Here is a 19,044-nt window from a genome sequence, read left to right as displayed (position 1 = left end):
GCAGATAAGAAAACCTTAGTTTTCATGAGCCAAGTAGCCATCCTGGTTCAACAGAGGCATTTCTGGTGCCTGTTTGGCACAAGGTAAAAATCAACTACCCACCACTGTCAGCAGTTTTCAAGTACACACTGCCCACAGACACCAGCTACAGCTCCTTCAACCCTTGCCATGTGTCAGTTGAACTCACCAGGAAAATTCAGGACCTAGTATTCTACTGTTCTAGAATTCTCAATAACATTCCCCAGTGCTCATAAACTCTCTAATGTAATATTATGTCCTAGTGATGTTATACACCGACCGACTGAACACAAGAGTTGTGGAAGAAAATACCACAGTTTAGTTAGTAAACAGGACACCTTACCCCATTCACCATGACGTAGGCTCTGTCATGAACCCCATTCAAGGGTGATGCCAGCACAGTAGGCTGACTGCAACTTATTGGGAGGATACTTCGATAAAGCATGTATCCAAAATACTGTGGGAAAAGCAAACAATAAATTCTGATCAGAAGTGCTATAGGAAATTCACCATTTATCTAATGACTAATAGAAAAAGTTGATCAGGTGTAATGAGCTGCAATAAGATCCAGAGATGCAGCCAAAAGCAGCACACACCAAGCAAGTTACAAAGGGAAGTGCAATATCAGATGCAATAATCACATCAGCAGCTTGGCATCAGCAAAACTGGGATTACACTTATCTAAATAGGGAAGGCAAACCAGTCAGTGTCTTCATTCTACTACTATAGTCACTTCAATAACACTACCAGACACAGATCAAGGAATAGAAGAGAGCCTAGTAATTAAGCTTTTAACATTTAAGTTGAAAATTCCCCTAAAATAATTTATGAGAAAGAAAAACAGATGGAGAAATACAAGATGGAGTTAGAGCTGGGCTAGAAGGATCAATTTAATAAATTGATTTACCGGAATTGAACACTGAATTCTCCAACTTCTGGTAAACTGCTCCTCCCTACCCAGTTCTTCCTACACTCACCCCAGCCCTGTTTCTTTCTCCTCCGTCCACAGACTACTCCCACTGGTTTCCCTCCCCCACTATTCCTATCTGCCCTCCTCACCTCTCCCTTGATTCCATGCTCCACCTTCCTCCCCTATCAAATTCCATCATCTTCAGCCCTTTGTCACTTCCGTCCATCACCTCAGAGCTTCTGGAGCTATTTTCATTCTCCCCTCCCCCATCTGCCTATCACCCTCTCCTCACTCAGATTCACCTATTACATAGAACAGTAGAGCACAATACAGGCCCTTCAGCCCACAATGTTGTACCAACCTTCAAACCTCACCTAAGACAATCTAACCCCTTCCTCCCACATATCCCTCTATATTAAATTCCTCCATATGCTTATCTAGTAACCTCTTGAATTTGACCAGTGTACCTACCTCCACCACTGCCCCAGGCAGCGCATTCCATGCCCCAACCACTCTCTGGGTAAAAATCCTTCCTCTGATATCTCCCTTGAACTTCCCACCCATTACTTTAAAGCCATGCCCTCTTGTATTGAGCATTGTTGCCCTGGGAAAGAGGCACTGGCTGTCTACTCTGTCTATTCCTCTTAATATTTTGTATACCTCTATTATGTCTCCTCTCATCCTCCTCCTCTCCAAAGAGTAAAGCCCTAGCTCCCTTAGTCTCTCCTCATAATCCATACTCTCTAAACCAGGCAGCATCCTGGTGAATCTCCTCTGCACCCTTTCTAACGCTTCCACATCCTTCCTACAACGAGGTGACCAGAACTGGACACAGTACTCCAAGTGTGGTCTAACCAGAGTTTTGTAGAGCTGCATCATTACCTCGCGGCTCTTAAACTCGATCCTACGACTTATGAATGCTAACATCCCATAAGCTTTCTTAACTGCCCTATCCACATGTGAGGTAACTTTCAGGGATCTGTGGATATGGACCCCCAGATCCCTCTGCTCCTCCACACTACCCAGGATCCTGCTATTGCTTACCATCTCTTGCTCCACCCCTTCCCTTCACTGGCTAACTCTCTCCATCTTTCGGTCCAGTTGAAAGTCCACGACCCAAAACGTCTACTGTCCATTTCTCTCCATAGATGCTGCCTGACCTACTGAGTTCCTCCAGCATTTGTGTTGAATAGATTCCAGCATTTGCAGTCTCGAGTCTCAATTTAATAAATGTTATATTTATAAGTAAAATTTAGAGAAGATTCCTAATGCTAAAATTCCTTACATTAATATTTGAAACAAAACCAAGTATAATAGGATCCATAATGTGTGACAGTAGGCTTGGTACATCCAGGACACAGCTGTCAATCATGGAGTGATTAAATGCAAAATGCTCAAATGGCCAATATTGGAGGAGCATAGGCATCCGAAAGTTGTGAGGCTGAACAAGGTTGAAGATGAGGAGAGTCAGGATACAAAGGGATTAGAAAATGAAGAAACCACTTAATCAGTAACCAACATGGGACCATAAGCATTGGTGATGGGTGAAGAGGACTTGGAGTGAATAAGGACACTGACAACAGTTTGAATTTATGAAGGGCATGACAAGCAATCCCCTTGTATAGTAATGTGTAAAGGTACTAAGTGCTTGAATGAGAGCTTCAGCAGATGAGGTTGTAGCTTGGATAGTGCAGCTGAGGAATTGGAACTAAGCTGTTTAGGCAATGGCATAGATAAGTGGTCAGGAACACACTTTAGGGGTCAAATTCAACATCAAGTTTGCAAATAGGCTCATTCAGCTTCAGATGTTTACAAGGGGAAGGAATGAAGTTAGTTGCTAGGTAATGAAGTTTGAGTTTGCCTATTAAATTTTTGCTCATATGGTACCAGATTATGGAATTGCAGTGGGGGGAGGGGCTAGGGCGAAAAGACACGATAGATGTTATCCTCTGGATAAGAAAAACAGGGTTCACTGAAGGAATGTTGGGAAAACAGAAAGCTAAGCCATTGGAATCAATTCTATGGGTTCAATTAGATAGATAAAACCACCAGATTTTCAATAAGCACATAGTCCACAGAGAAAATTAAATACTTAGTGCATTACATCCATTGCCAACAAAGTGGAAACCATGATTACATAATATTTAGGTGAGTTAAATATGGGCATTATTTTTTCTATTAAATGCCAATGTATTTTGCTTTTGTGATGTGGCAAATGTTCTTCACTTAACTCTTAAAGGTCCATTTTTTCAGTGAAGTTTTAATGTTGTTTACGTTCTTTCTTTGCTGCTTTTGGAGGCTTAAGTGAGAGTATACTAACTGATGATGGGCATTTGAGCTTTCAATATCCATCTGGCAAAATACCATATTAAAAAAAAGTTTGTAAGCCAAATTGATCCCATTGGAACTAGGGGCATTGGCTGCTTGGATCAACATTGAGTAAAGAACAGAAAGTAAAGAGTGGATTTAAACGGTCACATCCAGCAAGGATGCAATCAGTGTTAGGAACACTTCTTTTATATAATAATACTAACAACCTAGGTTTGAATATACAGAGCAAACCTGGGGGTCTGAAGATGACACAACTTTAAATGTGGCAATTTGTAGGGAAGGGTTATATGGATCATTAGACAGATGGACTAATGAAATAGACAGAGACATTGCAGATGAAATTTAATGTGTATTTGCATAAAGTGATTCGATTTAATTATGAAGAACACAAAACAGCAAAATTAATAAATGATACAACTTAAAAGCAGTGCAGGAAGAGACAGACCTAGGTACATACTCATACACATCTCTGAAAGTGTCATGAAGGGCATTAAAGATCAAGCTGAACAGAAGTGTTTAGTTCTGTGGAAGGGAAGAAAGGATTTAGGAAGATAGATTCACAGAACAATGACTTGCTTAAAATTATATTCTCAGTTAAAATTATATTCTCAGTTGCGCACACGACACTTGTTATTGTTATTCTTTAATTTGCAGGACATGTGCAAAAACTTTGTTCAATGCTGTCCCTAATTCACCTTTGACCATTGAGCAATTTAAGAGGCCAGTTAAGAATCAACCACATTGGTGTGGACATGGTGGTCCCATCTAGTTCATACTGGGTAAAGACAGCAGATTTCCTTCCCTAGATCACTACTAACATTAGCTTTCTTTCAAAATTGCAGAACTTAAATCCCCCATATGCTGTGGTGGATTTGAACTCGTAGCTCTATATCAATAGGGTAACCGCTGATAGTACTAATATGCTATCACGTGTGCACAGTCAATAAAACTAAAGGAGCAAAGTTCTGTTAGAAAAATAAAACATATAGCCTTTATCATATAGCAGATATGACTGAGGACAAATTACTATTCAAGTACTAAACCAATATGCTTAACTTTTAGAAAATACTGCTTGAACCCTATCCACAGTATTGCATCCATTTCAGGACACCACAGTTTCAAAAAGCTTTGGAAAGAATGCAGAGGGATTTATTAGAATGAAGGCAGGAATAAAGGACTTCAGTAGTGGTGCTGTGGCACAGCTAAAAGAGTCAGTGCCTCGCAGTGCCAGGACCAGAGTTCTATCCTGACCTTGGGTGCTGTCCGCATGAACAGTTCGCACATCCTCCCTGTGACCACATGAGTTTCCTCTAGGGAAACCAGTTTCTTCCCACATGCAAATTGGTAGGTTAACTGGCCACTGTAAGTGGTTCCGAGCATGGAGGCAAATGGGAGAATCTGAAGGGAGTTGAGAGGGATGAGGGAGAATTGGAAAAAAAATGTGATTAACGTAGAATTAGTGTAAATGGATGGTTGATAGTCAGTGCGGACTTAGTGGGCTGAAGGGCTTGTTTCCGTGCTGTATCTCTCTATGACTAGTGTGCCTTTAAGACAGCAAATTACCCCGAGGTGCTAAACAGGCATGACAATGAACCACAACCACCAACGAACTAAAAGAAATTAGGCTATCCTGGGCCCAGCATATAAATGCTACCATGAAGGAGGCACAGCAGCATCTCTACTTTCTTAGAGGTTTATGGAGATTCAGTACGTCATTGAAGACCCTGACAAACTTCTACAGATGTACAGTGGAAAGCATTCATGTCACATCTTGTTATGGAAACTCCAATGTGCAGGAACGCAAAAGGCTATAGAGAGTGGTAGACTCAGCAAGTTCAATCATGCGTACAGCTTTCCCCACCATCGAGGACATCTACAAGAGGCGATGTCTCAGGAATGCGTCATCCATCAGAGGCTCCCACCATCAGGGCCTTGCCCTCTTCTTGATGCTGCTATCAGACGGGAGGTACAGGAGCCTGAAGGTTCAACAACAGCTTCTTCCCCACTGCCATCAGGTTCTTGAACCATCCTGAAAAACCTTAACACTGCCTTGAACTACTTTTTTCTCTCAATCTTGCTCATGTCAATATGTGAGTTTTGTTGTTTATGTTTGCACACATGCAAGTTATGTATAATTTATTTTAAGTTTGTTAACTTATGTTTCTCCTCATCTTGTAACATAAGGTGCTGCTATTGCAAAAAGCCAGTTTTCATGGTATTTATACCCCGTGTATAAACTTGAACCTGCAGCTGGGTGGGTGCACTGAAGTCTAGGAATAACTAAAGGAGCATTTTAAAAGGAAAAAAAAACGTAAATACCAGAAAAATTCAGCAAGTAGGACAGCACGTGTGAAAAGATAAACATTAAACTGTTTCTCTTTCCACAGAAGCAGCCTTACCTGCTGAATTGTCCAGCATTTTCTGTTTTTATATATTTCTAGCATCTGCAGTTTCTTTTTAAATTTGCACCTTAAAAGAGTACCGCAGAAATGCAGAGAGATTTAGGGAGGAGTTTACGGAGTTAGGGATCTAGTCAGCTAAAGGCATGGTCAAATTTGCAAGGAAATTTCTGATCAACTGTATGCCATACTTGGAGGAGCAGCAAGGTCTTAAGGCTGTGAGAATGGTGGTTGCAAGCAAAATAAAATGAATGGTAAAATACCATTTATTGATGGGTAATAATTGTGCAGTGAGGTTCAGTACTGTTTGTGTGGGGCACCTGGACGGCATGTGCGAGGATGGATGTTTGTGCCAAGGCATGATGTTTCTGTGAGAGAGCAATGTTTGTGTAGGGGAAGTGCTGATTGTTGAGTGGAGTGTGGGGGTGTGATGTTTGTGCAGTTATTCCCTGTTTGAAAGTATGTCTTTAACAAGTGTCTGTCAAAATTCTGCTCATAGCTGAAAGCTGTTAAGCCTACACAATCTTGTCATTGTAGTTGGTCATGTTCAGTTGTGTATATTTTTAACTTTGCAATTATTGAATCATACTTTGATCAGAGGTGATTTAAATAGTACGAATGTTCCATGAGCTCGTAATCTCAGAAAGTTCCTTACGAGTTGACAAATCGTTGGAATCTTGACCCACAGTGCATTAATATTTCTAAATTGTATAAAAAGATGTACTTCAAGTCTTGGAGGAGATTTTGTAATGAACACTTATGGCCAAAGCTTTAAATGGAAACATGGGCATTTTTTTTTAAAATAAGTTACTTGCTGATAGCTATACACAAAGTGCTGGAGGAACTCAGCAGGTCAGGCAGCATCCATGGAGGGAAATAAACAGTCGACATTTCGGGCCGAGACCCTTCACCAGGACTGGAAAGGAAGAGGACAGAAGTCAGAATAAGGAGGGGGAGGGGGAGGGGCACACGCAGGCAGGGGATAGATGAGTCCAGGTGTGAAGGGGAAGGTAGGTGGGTGGGGGAGGGGGAAGATGTAAATAGCTGAGAGGAAAGAATCCACAGGAATAAGGGAAGACAAAAGAGTGGGGAGTAAAAGGGGTGGAGTTACCGGAAGTTAGAGAAATCGATGTTGAGACCATCAGGTTGGAGACTCCCAAAGCAGAATATGAGGTGCTGTTCCTCTAACATGCATCTGGCCTCAACGTGGCAGTAGAGGAGGCCATGGATAGACATGTCAGTATGGGAGTGGGATGTGGAATTGAAGTGGGTGGCCACAAGGAGGTTGCAGTGGACACACTGAAGGTGCTTGACGAAGTGGTCACCCAATCTGCGTCGGGTCTCACCGATGTACAGGAGGCCGCACCGGGAGCACTGGATGCAATAAAAGACACCCTCGGACTCACAGACGAAGTACTGCCTCACCTGGAACGATTGCCTACGACCCTGAATGGTGGTGAGGGAGGAGGTGTAGGGATAGGTGTAGCCCTTGGTGCGGCTGCAGGCATAAGTGCCAGGGGGTTATCAGTGGGGAGGGACGAGTGGACAAGGGAGTCGCGAAGAGAGCAGTCCCTACGGAAAGCAGAGAGAGGAAGTGAGGGGAAGATGTGCCTGGTTGTAGGATCCTGTTGGAGGTGGCGGAAGTTGCAGAGAATGATGTGTTGGATATGGAGGCTCGTGGGGTGGTAGGTGAGGACAAGGGGAACCCTGTCCCTGTTACGTTGGGGGGGGGGGGGGGGGGGGGGAGGAAAGTGGGGGAAGAGGGGGTGAGGGCAGACGTGTGGGAAGTGAAGGAGATACGGGTAAGGGTAGCATTGATGGTGATGGAAGGGAAACTCCGCTTACTGAAATAGTAGGGCATTTCTGATGTCCTGAATGGAAAGCCTCATCACAGGAACAGATGCAGCAGAGGCAGAGGAACTGGGAGAAGGGGATGGTGTCCTTACGGGTGACAGGGTGAGAAGACGTGTAGTCAAGGTAACTGTCGGAGTCAGTGGGCTTGTACAAGATGTCTGAGGTTAATCTGTCTCTGGAGATGGAGACAGAGAGATCCAGAAAGGGGAGAGAGGTGTCGGAGATGGACCAAGTGAATCTGAGGGCAGGGTGGAAGTTGTGGAGGCAAAGCTGATGAAATTGACGAGCTCAGCACGGGTGCAGGAAGCAGCCCCAATGCAGTCATCAATGTAGCGGAGGAAGAGTTGGGGGGCGTTACTGGTGTAGGCTTGGTTAGAGATGAAGAGATCCAGAGGGGGCAGAAGGCCAGGATGAGGTGTCCAAGAGGAGGCTTAAGGAGGGAGAAGAGGGCTTAAGGCAGGAGAAGAGCGTCATCAGTGAGGGGTGGGGAACCCTTGCCAAAGAAGTAGGCCTGGAGACGGAGGTGATGGAAGAAGAGCGCGGAACTCGTTGAGGTGTGGGCGCAGGGAGACAAAGGCAAAGCCCCTGTTAAGGGCAGAGGGGAAGGTCAGAGTGGAGAGTGAAGATGCGACAGGGGTGGGAGCTGGGGTCAGGGGAGGGTAGAGGGTTGGAGGGGAGAGGAGAGTTAGAGGGGTCAAGGGAAGGTAACCCTTCCCCAACCACTTGCTGATAGCTGTGAGGAATTAAGAGATCTGAGATAAAATAAGATCTCTTTATTAGTCACATGTACATCGAAACACACAGTGAAATTCATCTTTTGCGTAGTGTTCTGGGGGCAGCCCGCAAGTGTTGCCACGCTTCTGCCGCCAACATAGCATGCCCACAACTTCCTAACCTGTACATCTTTGGGTAAATGCAGGTCTGAAACCTAAATTTTACATTGGCGTATCTGGCCTTAATAGAATTAAGCTACAGCAAGAAGAGTCTCGTGTAACTTAAAATAAGTGAGTGACAATGAACTTTTCTGTGCTGTTTGCATTTTTATCAGAGGTAATCCAAAACTGTGTTAAGAAAGAATCAACATGTTGTAAGAGACTGGGTTTGTTTACAAACATCTACTCTATCTCTATGACTATCCTTCTATCCATCATGTCTTGTTTTATCATTTAACATTGACATGAGACAGTACCAGAAGAATAAAGGACCTAAATTCTATCATGGGCCTGAATAATTCCAGTTAATGTTATGAATTATGGGTGAATCTCCAAGTCCAGATGTGTGTCTGTCTGTCTGTGTGTGGGGGTGGGGGCAGGGTGACGGAGGCAACTGAGGTTTGCACAGCAGGGTGGCGAGTAACTTGATTTGGCACTTTGGGTCATTTGAGGTGATTTTGTCAAACTGACTGATATTTGACAGAAAAACATAGATGAGGCATTGGAAATTACAAAGAATGAATACATCCCTACGGTATCAATCTAATCCCTTGAACTTCTGAGCAGAGCCACAAATTCTTCTAGAGAAATTAAGTGAACACACCAAGCTGGCTGTGAGACTTCAAGGGGATATAGACAGGTTCAGTGATTCGGCAAGCCCATGGCAGATGGAAAATAATGTGGAAAAATGTGAGGTTAGAGTATGGCAGCCAATAAAGAGGCAGATCATTTTTAAAATGGTAAAAGATTGAGAAGTAGTATTGGGATTCAGACGAAACTGGGTACCCTGATAATCAGAAACTTTCAGAGCTCTGTGTAAGTGCAGTAAGCAATTAGAAAGGCAGATGGTATAGAGTCATAGAGCATGGAAACATACCCTTTGACTCACTGAGTCAGCACTGATCATCAAACATTCATTTTTACACAAATCCTCCCCATTTTATTCTACCCATATTTGCATCAGCTCTCCCCCACCACCACAGATTGAACCACCCACCTACACTAGAGCAATTTATAGTGGCCAATTAAGCTACCAACCTGCACACTTTTGGGAGGTAGGAGGAAACCAGAGCAGCTGGAGGACACCCACATGGGGAGAATGTGCAAACCCCACATAGACAGCACCGGAGGTCAGGAATGAATTCACATCACAAGAGGCAACAACTCCATCAGCTGCACCACTGGAGCGGGAGTGAGAGCCTAAGTGTTGGTCTTTATTGCAAAAAGAGTTAAGTATAAGAATGGAAAAGTCTTCTTCTAATTTTACAAGCCTCTGATGAGACTGCATCTGGAATATTATGTATAGGTCTAGATTTACTTGTAATAGAAGGAATGCAAAGGTTCACAGGATGACAGGTTATCATATAGGTTGGACAAACTTGGGTTGTTTTCTCTGGAGCAGCAGAGGCTGATGGGAGATCTGATAGAGGTTTATAAGATTATGAGAGGCATAGACAGAGTAGATAGCCAGCATCTTTTCCCCAGGGTTGAAATGTCTAATACCAGAAGGCATGCATTTAAGGTGAGAGGGGGAAGTTCAAAGATGTGCAGGGCAAATTTATTTTTATAACATAGACAGTGGTAGGTGCCTGGAATGCACTGCCTGGGGTGATGGTGGAGGCATATATGATAGGGGGTGTTCAAGAAGCTCTTAAGATAGGCACATGAATGTGCGGGAATGGTAGGATATGGACATTTTGTAGGTAGAAGGGATTAGTTGGGCAGTTTATTACCAATGTAATTGGTTCAGCACAACATTGTGCGCCGAAGGGCCTGTTCCTGCACTGTACTGTCCTATGTTCTATGAGAAGAGATTAAGCAGACTGTGCCTGCACTCTCAAGTTTAGAAGAATGAGGGGAAGTTTAGAAGAATGCAGGAATTATGAATTTCCCTGGCTGGGGTGTCAAGACCCAGGGATTACATCTCAAAATAAGGAGCCAGCAATTTGTGACTGAGATGAGAGGGTAATAAATCTTTGGAATTCTGGATCCAAGAGAGCTGTGGGAAGTTCAGTCATGAATATATTAAGATGCGATCAATAGATTTTTTAGATATTAAGAAAATCAAAGGATATGCGATTAGTGCAGGAAAGTGGCACTGAATTAAAAGCCAAGCTATGGTCTTACTGAATGATGAAGCAAGCATGAGGGGTTATTGGTTTACTCCTGCTTCTATTTCTTACGTTAGCTTCTTAGTGTTCTATCTGAAACAGCTGACTAAACAGGATATACCAGGACCACTAGAGTAAAGCCAGAGAAGAGGGAAAGTCACTATTATGTTATCTAATCAAGGGAAAGTTGACTGCACTACTCTATGCTAAATCTTTCCGGAAGGAGATGGGATGAAAGTTTGGTGTGTGGGAAATAGACGAGATGTGGTCAAGGGCTCTGTTAACAGTGGTGGGAAACTACTATTCAGAAAGAAGGAAGGCATTTCAGAGGCCCCTGTATGGAAAGTCTCATCATTGAAGCAAATACAACAGGGATGGTGGAACTGGAAGAATGAATTGAAAACATTATTGAAAATTTATGGCTTAAGCTTTCTTCCTCACAGCAGTAAAGTCCTCACACAAATGAATGAGTTTGCTGATGGTATGGCAGCTCTAAATGTGGCACAGCGTCCAGGAGCAGATTCCAGGTTGAAAATACAGGGAATTCCAGCAAGCTCCTTCCCCACTGCTGGGCTCCATGCAGAGTCCACTCACATAGGGGTCTGTAGCTTCCAGCTGTAGCATTACCAAAACAGAAGGAAAGCTACTGAATGAGGGCCCAACTCTGCCTCAAATTCAACAAAAGAAACAGCCCCCAATCACTTTGGAAACCCAAACCCTGTCTCCTGCTCGATTCAAAACAAATACTAATCATTGCACATACAGAGAACAAAAAGTATGAAAAATCAATTTAAAACTCAATCACATTTCAAAGGCACTTCTTCAAAGCTACCAGAAAAAAGTGGGCCATTAAATTTTTGACTGGGTTTCCAGCTGCCACTGTGGAAGCTCTGCTGGTGTGAAGACCTCCAAGGTGCTAGTCAAATCGGAAAAAAATATTTGACTTTTTTCTTACATTATTGGTAATCAAAAAATTATTGCTGTAGCATTACCAAAACAGAAGGAAAGCTACTGAATGAGGGCCCAACTCTGCCTCAAATTCAACAAAAGAAAGAGCCCCCAATCACTTTGGAAACCCAAACCCTGTCTCCTGCTAGATTCAAAACAAATACTAATCATTGCACATACAGAGAACAAAAACGTATGAAAAATCATTTAAAACTCAATCAATTTCAAATTGACCTGGCAATTTTAAATCTCTACCATATCTTACATTTGGGAATGTGACTAACAGGATCCAGCTATAATCAGTGGTCCACAGCAATGGAGACATTGTGGTCATAAGTAGGACTTAGGGGGTGGGGGCTGGGGTAAAGAGATGTCTGCTTTCAAGGAACACCCAACAATCAAATATGATCTTATATGGCCCCATATTAAGAGACTGTATATTTAATTTGAACAATATCAAGTTGAATAAATCAATGACTCATATTTAATGTAAAATGTCCAAATGCAAAAGTTGAAAAAAACTCACCTGATTCTTTCAACAAATTTCAATGGATATTTTGACTTGACAGGGGCAGAAATTTGAGGAGCAACCTAATCAATTCTATAACACTCTGTAACTGTAAAATAGAGACAGAAAGTCATGATCACATGCTTTATATAGTCAAAATTTGTCTTTTCACAAATTACAAAATCCAGTTATGTACAAAGATTTGATACTGTTCAAGATTAACTGAATTTTTAATATTGGCAAACTGAATATCTGACACAAACAATGTTAGATGGTGAGCCTTCTGAGCTATCAATTTATCAGCCACTTCTGTGAGGGAAAACAATGATAGGCCAATTTTTCAGAAAGATTACACACTCACCCAATACAATCACCTCAAAGTCTGATTCCACTATGTTGGCAGAAACTTGGTTCCCATTTCCCTGCTCATTCAGCTTAAAAGGAACTGACCAGGTTCTCAACAAATTTCAAGGCCCTTCATCATGAAGTGCAGCTTTTGCCCCATCATCACATTAACAGAGTATTTTGAAATATAAATCTCATCATGTTTATTCACAGCAATTCCAGGCACCGTGAATCTGCAGGTATCCCTGCAGCAAATTATGCTATGGCAAGTAATAGTTGGATATGCTTTCCCATTTAGAAGATTAAGAGGAACATTGATCTAACACTGCATAATCTCACTGTTGCACTGAAAAATCAGCCCAAATTGTGGGTTCAGGTCCACACTTGAAATTTCTAAATGCTTTCTGTTAAGCATCCAAAGATTTTTATCTATCCAAAAGGAGCTATACAAATGCATGTAGCCATTCCAAACATCTTATAATTAATTACTTCTGAAATATTATCAGTGTTGCGATGTAGGAAACACTATGGCAAGAAATTAACCTTGCACAGCTTCAGAATATTATTTTTACCTTTTTAACTTCAACCATTCCATATGCAAATTTTGGGGTTGCTGGTAAAACAGGACCAATGGGCAACTTATTGTACTAGAAAAAAAGAAAACATAATTAGACTGCTTTTAATCTCCTTCGTAAGCAGATTGCATTACAAGTACCTTGCACTTCATTGTCTAACTGTACTGCACGCTGTAGCCGTTACACTTTATTCTGCATTCTGTTAATGCTTTACCTTGTACTACCTCAATGCACTGTGTAATGAATTGATCTGTATGAACAATATGCAAGGCAAGTTCTTCCACTGTACCTCAGTACATGTGACAATAATAAACCAAGTACATTTATTATTACCCTCATTGACTTTGGTGTTTATAGGTCAAAACTATGTGAGGACGAGTACAAGTTTTAAGGTAAAACTATCTATATCAAAGATAATTAATGTTTCTTCCATGAACAATTATGAAGTATATCTGTGCAGTCCTGAATAATGTTGCATGGCTGCCTTCCCAATAACTCAGCACATTTGGGCTAGACAATGGTGCAAGTAGCTGAATGATAATTAGAGGACCTTCATGAGGCCCACTGAGCAATTAGTTCAACAGTATTTAATGAATCTAATGAGTTTTAGCTAAAACCAGAAAATTGCTTCGACTGCTTTCTGCATTCTCCATTCTTTGATTCTGTGGTACATAATGATTTGACATAAATGTTCAGATGCCAGACAAGTGTTTGTAGAGAGCATACAAAAATTGGCAGTGGGATTGAAGGAGGTATCAAACGACTAGTCAGGTGGGCAGAAAGTGGCAAATGGAATCAATCCGAAAATATGGGCACCAGACGTAAAAGTTGTAAAATTGCCTCTAACTGTATAAACTCTGGTTGTACAACAACTAGAGTAGTGCATATTGTCCAGTCACCATATCATAGGAAGCACTGGAAATTTATGAGGATACCTTAAACTTATAATGATGCAGAAGGAGGCCACTTAGCCCATCAGTTAAATATATTGGCTCGTAGGAGCGGAATCCATTAGTCCCATTCCCCTTTCCTTTTACCTTAATCTCTCTCACAGATGCCCATCATCTCCTCTTTGATTCTTTTTCTGTTAACCTACACTGGGAGTGATTTACAGTTATCAACTAACCTGCCAGCACATCTTTGGGATGTTGGAGGAAACCAGAGCACTGGGAGAAAACCCACGTGGTCAAGAAGAGAACATACAGACTCTCCACAGGCAGGACCCGAGGTCAGGATTAAACCCGGTCTCTGGAGATATGAGACAACACTGCCAAGATTGGAGATGTTAATTTAAGAGGAAAGTTTAGCTAAATGAGGGCTGGCTTTAAGAACAGAGGCAGCTTTGGAAATACTTAAAGCAAAATCCGCAAAATGATGAGAGCCCTGAATAGGTTGAATAGAAGAAAGGTCATAGATTTAACATAATAGGTGGGTGTATTTACTGGTGGGAGTTGAGGAATTCTTTTTCATCCAGTGGATGGGGCCCAGATTTCTCTGTCTCTGAAAGAATAGAGAAGGGAGAAATCCTCACTATGTTTAAGAGGTTCCTGGAAGGGCACTGGCTGTGCCATGATCTCCATTGCTCTGGACTAAGAGCCGAATTAGGCTGAAACAATCTTTATCAGGAACATTATGGACTGAATTCCAACTTTCTTCAGGGTAATAATGCTGTGGAATATTTGAGCTCCACACCCATACATTGTTAAATTACAAACAAAACTGTAGCAGCAATTTTGGTTATGTTCACCAAATGCCCAGAGAACTACTCAGTTTTTTCATCTTTTATTCAAAAAATTCAATTTAGAAATATGGTAAAAGTAGGCTGCAGCTCACTGCATAACAATTACAGAGCTTAATGGAAGAAGTGTGACAAAGTTTTCATACAAGGAAAATAAACAAATTGTCAATATGGCTATCTGCAAAGCAACCCTGATCCACAACTATATACTGTTCGAGTACCTATAAACCAATAATGCAAGAGTGTAGTCCTAGATGTCAGAGACCATAACGCACAATCTTGTTGGAAATACCTGTGTGTCCTACTTACCTTGCCAATAACTTGCCTAATGGCGAAGTATTTTTCTGTTGGGTCTCCTGCTTCTGACAGGGGGGCATCATAATCATAGCTTGTTGGCTGTGGCTGATATGGAGAGTTTGCTCCTACAGCAATGAACAAAAACAAGTTCCACAGTCTCTTCAGAATTACAGTAACTCAGTCAAAAGACACAACGTATTTACGGATAAAACAAAGCACAAGGCCAGGGCAGTGTCTGGGCAGTACCACAGTGTTTAATGAGAGAGAAAGGCTACTGTAGAATATGCAGCTCAAAAATAAATCTAGAAGGGATCTGAATGACATCTAATTATTTAAAAACATTAAGATTTAATTAAAGGTTTTCATAAATTTAAAACATTTCTTATTATTTCATTGCTCACTGGACAGAAATAAGGTGATTGACTGATTTAGCAGACAAAGCAGTCATTTGGCCATTCATGATCAGGTTAAAACCAAAAAGGAAAACTTAGATCCACTTAGCACAAATGATCACCATCTTCACGTAGGTTGCAGAACCAATCTTTCCACTACAGCGAACTACAAGTTTGGCCGCTGCCATGGTACTTACAACAGTGTGGGGAGTGTTCTCATGTTCCATGTGTGACAGAGCCATAAGAGATGTTGACACAGCCAATGAGGCTGTTAATCAGCATGAATCCTTACACCACATTTCACTGTTCTCCATGGGACAAGCAAGAAGACAATGTAATAGCGCCTGCTCTGCCATTAATAAGATTATGATTCATCTTTTACGTCATGACCACTTTCCTGCACTGAGACCATAACAATGCCTTTAATATCCAAAAACCTATCAATTTCTGTCTTTGAGATTTTCAGCAAATGTGCCTCCATATCCCTCTTGGGCAGAGAATTTCAACGATTTACTACTTTCTGGGTGAACAAACTACTTCTCATCTCTGTCTGATTTTGTGACAATATCCTCCAGTTCCAGACATCCCAACTCTGAAGAAACACCATTCCCATATCTGTCTTATCAGGCCCTGTAAGAAATGTGAATGCTTTAATGAGATCATTGTTCTTAAGTCAAGAAAACCTTCTCCCTTTTCATTATATTTTCCATCTCCCTGTACTTCCCATTCATTTAATCTATCTCTCCCTGAAGTCTCTTTCATCTTCCTCATAACCCATACAGCCACCCAGCTTACTGTCATCAGCAAACTTGAACACATCTCACTTGATCCCTTCATTCAAATCATTGACATAGACTGCAAACAACTGGGGTCCCAGCACCAATCCCTGTAGCACCTCACTATCACTGCATTCCAACCCAAATATTCATTTATTCACATTTATTCCTATTCCTTGGGTTCTGTCCCAATACTACATGCACTAATTTTGTTTAATAATCTCCCATAGGGCACCTTCAAGGCCTTCTGAAAGTCCAAATCCACCACACTGGTTTGCCTTTATATGTTCTACTAGCTAAAACCTCAAAAAAAAATAAAACTGATTTGTCAAACATGATTTCTCTTTCACAAATCTATACTGACCCTGTGCAATCCTGTTAATACTTTCAAAGAGTCCTATACAATAGATTCCCAGCATTTTCCCTGCTAATGACGATAGGTTAACTGATCTATAGTTTTCTGTTTCTCTCTCCCTCCTTTCTTAAAAAGGAGGATTCTAATTGTCCCCTTCCAATCAGGCAGCAAGAGTCAAGTGCAACCAAAATACCTAAAGTATGAAAATTGAACAAAAACAACAATAACTTGACTCTTAAGCAATCATGGGACACAGGAATCAGGTAAGAAATCATTGGTTGAATTAATCAAGCAGCAGCAGTTTGGATAGTATTATATAGTCATTTCATAGATTAACATCAAGTAGAACAATAGACAACATCAACTCTATCGAAGGCACAATTCTGCTTCAATGGATTAATCCAGCCAATATTAACAGACTAGGATATAGTTAAACATTAGCACTTATGATAAACTCCTCAATCAAACAGGCAAAAATGTAGTGTTGAGTTTATAAAGTGGTTCAGCCTATACTTGGGGGAAAATAGTCATTCAGCCAGAAGCTGCAAGGCATTCGCAGTTGGAAAGTGAGTGGGTAGCAAAATTAAGTTGGGACTTTATCACCTAATGTTCCACAAAATTTACCAATTTCGTCAAAGGACAGGTAAGCCTTTCTATGGTGGTGGTGGTGGGGGGGGCGGGGGGGTGGGGAGGGGAGTGGAAAAGGAAGGGAGGAGGAAAGAGAAGGGGGTATCTAAACATCTTTCACCATACTACTGACAAAGTGCTCAAGCAGAAAAATACTGCACCTACCCTAGGTGAAAAGCCACTGAGCATTAATCAGATGTCTGTTGACAGTGAGATTGATCCCCAAAATACTGACAGGTTGCTTCAAATCTCCCACTTTGGTTTCTTCCCTTCCTTTCTGTGAAACTTTTACTGAAGTTACAGCAGGAGAGACCTCTTGAGGGGACTGGCACAGAAGCAGTTACCTTTGGACTCTCACTGATCCCAATAATCAGGAGCTCACTGTCCCCAGTAATGAGCAAAAGATAAAATGAGTGTTAGACTCTCACCATTCCAATAGGCAAAATTTGTTCCGCCTTCAAACATGTACCTAGAGACAAAATAAACAATAGATTTAAAACATTTGCACCATTTAGTTTTTGAACATCTGAAACACATTAGAAAATGCAAAGATAATACCTACATGTTAACATTAGCTCCAAAGGCAAGAATTTCATCCAGTGATTGAGCAATAATCTCCTTCCTAACCATAGAATGTTTCTGACCCCAGTGATCCAACCATCCAGTATAAAACTCAGAATTTACCTAAAGAAAAATTAATAAAATTTAGTTAATATTATTTAGCAGATGGAACAGTTTTTCAGGGTGTTGTTAAAATCACATCAATTAAATCAGAGTGTATTACATCCTATCATTCAACAGATCCGTGGATGTTAGCATCATAAGGGAACAGTGTGGCAATCAACTTCATGCTCTCCACAGACCTGGATCCTCACTTGGTCACATGCTTATCCAATTTTTCCTTAAAAAGAGGCAACTGTCTCTACACTAATCACTTCCTTTGACAAAGTAATTCACACTCCAATAACTCTCCATATAAAAGGACTTCTTTCATCCTGTCTCTTCAGTCTCAAAGTAACAATTTTAAATTGATGAAGCTTGCCTGTTGCTCTCCAGAGGAAAGTCTTCCTTATCCACTAATAAAATCCTTCATAATAAAACAAATAAGAGAAATACATCATGTGTTAAAATATTTTTAAATTTCATATGAAGTATTTTGCTAGCTAGGAGCTATTACCAAAAATGCTCAATTGAAACATTTCAAAAAGCATTTCTGAGAGAATTTAAAGATTTACAAATGAGGTTTTCTGCAGGCGCACATCAACACCATTCCACACCCAAAGGAATGCACTAGAATTTCCAGGCATACAAGAGAGGAAAAAAAACTTCCGCTAAAATGTTCTCTCATTCATGAAAGCTAGAGTAATGAAGTTGAGAAAGAAAACTGAAAATAGAAAAATTGAAGTCTTATTTAAATCTATGTTGACGGACAAAGAAGTCTTGTCAATACCTAAGATGAAAAGGGGAGAGCTCATTCTAAAGCAATGTTTAAATGGCTGAACTGGAAACTGTATAGGAAAATTCAGCAAACAAAAAATAATTAAAGTTATAGAAGAAATAATTGACAGTGAATATAATGCATACTAAGTAAAATCATTAGAAAAGGAGAACTCAAAAAACACATCTCAACAATAACAGCAAAGATTTATTTCTTTATACAAGATATCAGTAAGCCAGTAAACATGAATTTGATCCCAAGGGATTTATCAGGTTTTGTAAAGATATGACTAATGAGCTCAATGTGTGTGCTGCTGCAAGTTTCTCTCCTGAAGACAATGTGAGCGTTAGTGGATATTTGTGATGGCAATATAGTTTCAGAGTAGCAACAGCTATATTTGGACTGAGCTAGTGTTTAAGAATAAAAGCTGAGCATCTTGCAGTGCAAATTACCACTGACATCAAAGTGCTACAATGTAAGGTGCTGTACT

At 41.0% G+C, this 19,044-nt stretch overlaps 1 protein-coding gene across 1 annotated transcript in view; it reads right to left on the bottom strand.

The window, feature by feature from the left end:
- Positions 1 to 19,044, bottom strand: part of LOC127570313 (beta-galactosidase-like) — a 66,838-nt gene that overhangs the window by 30,404 nt on the left and 17,390 nt on the right. Inside the window, 7 exon segments of the mRNA XM_052015742.1 lie at positions 362 to 475; positions 12,026 to 12,085; positions 12,088 to 12,120; positions 12,929 to 13,003; positions 14,979 to 15,091; positions 17,545 to 17,585; positions 17,679 to 17,800. Coding sequence (XP_051871702.1) covers positions 362 to 475; positions 12,026 to 12,085; positions 12,088 to 12,120; positions 12,929 to 13,003; positions 14,979 to 15,091; positions 17,545 to 17,585; positions 17,679 to 17,800 — 558 coding nt within the window.

The sequence above is a fragment of the Pristis pectinata genome, chromosome 5, assembly GCF_009764475.1.
Source record: "Pristis pectinata isolate sPriPec2 chromosome 5, sPriPec2.1.pri, whole genome shotgun sequence".
Classification (NCBI taxonomy): Eukaryota; Metazoa; Chordata; class Chondrichthyes; order Rhinopristiformes; family Pristidae; genus Pristis; species Pristis pectinata.
Note: the sequence above shows the minus strand (reverse complement) of the source record. Positions and strands in the feature narration are given on the sequence as shown.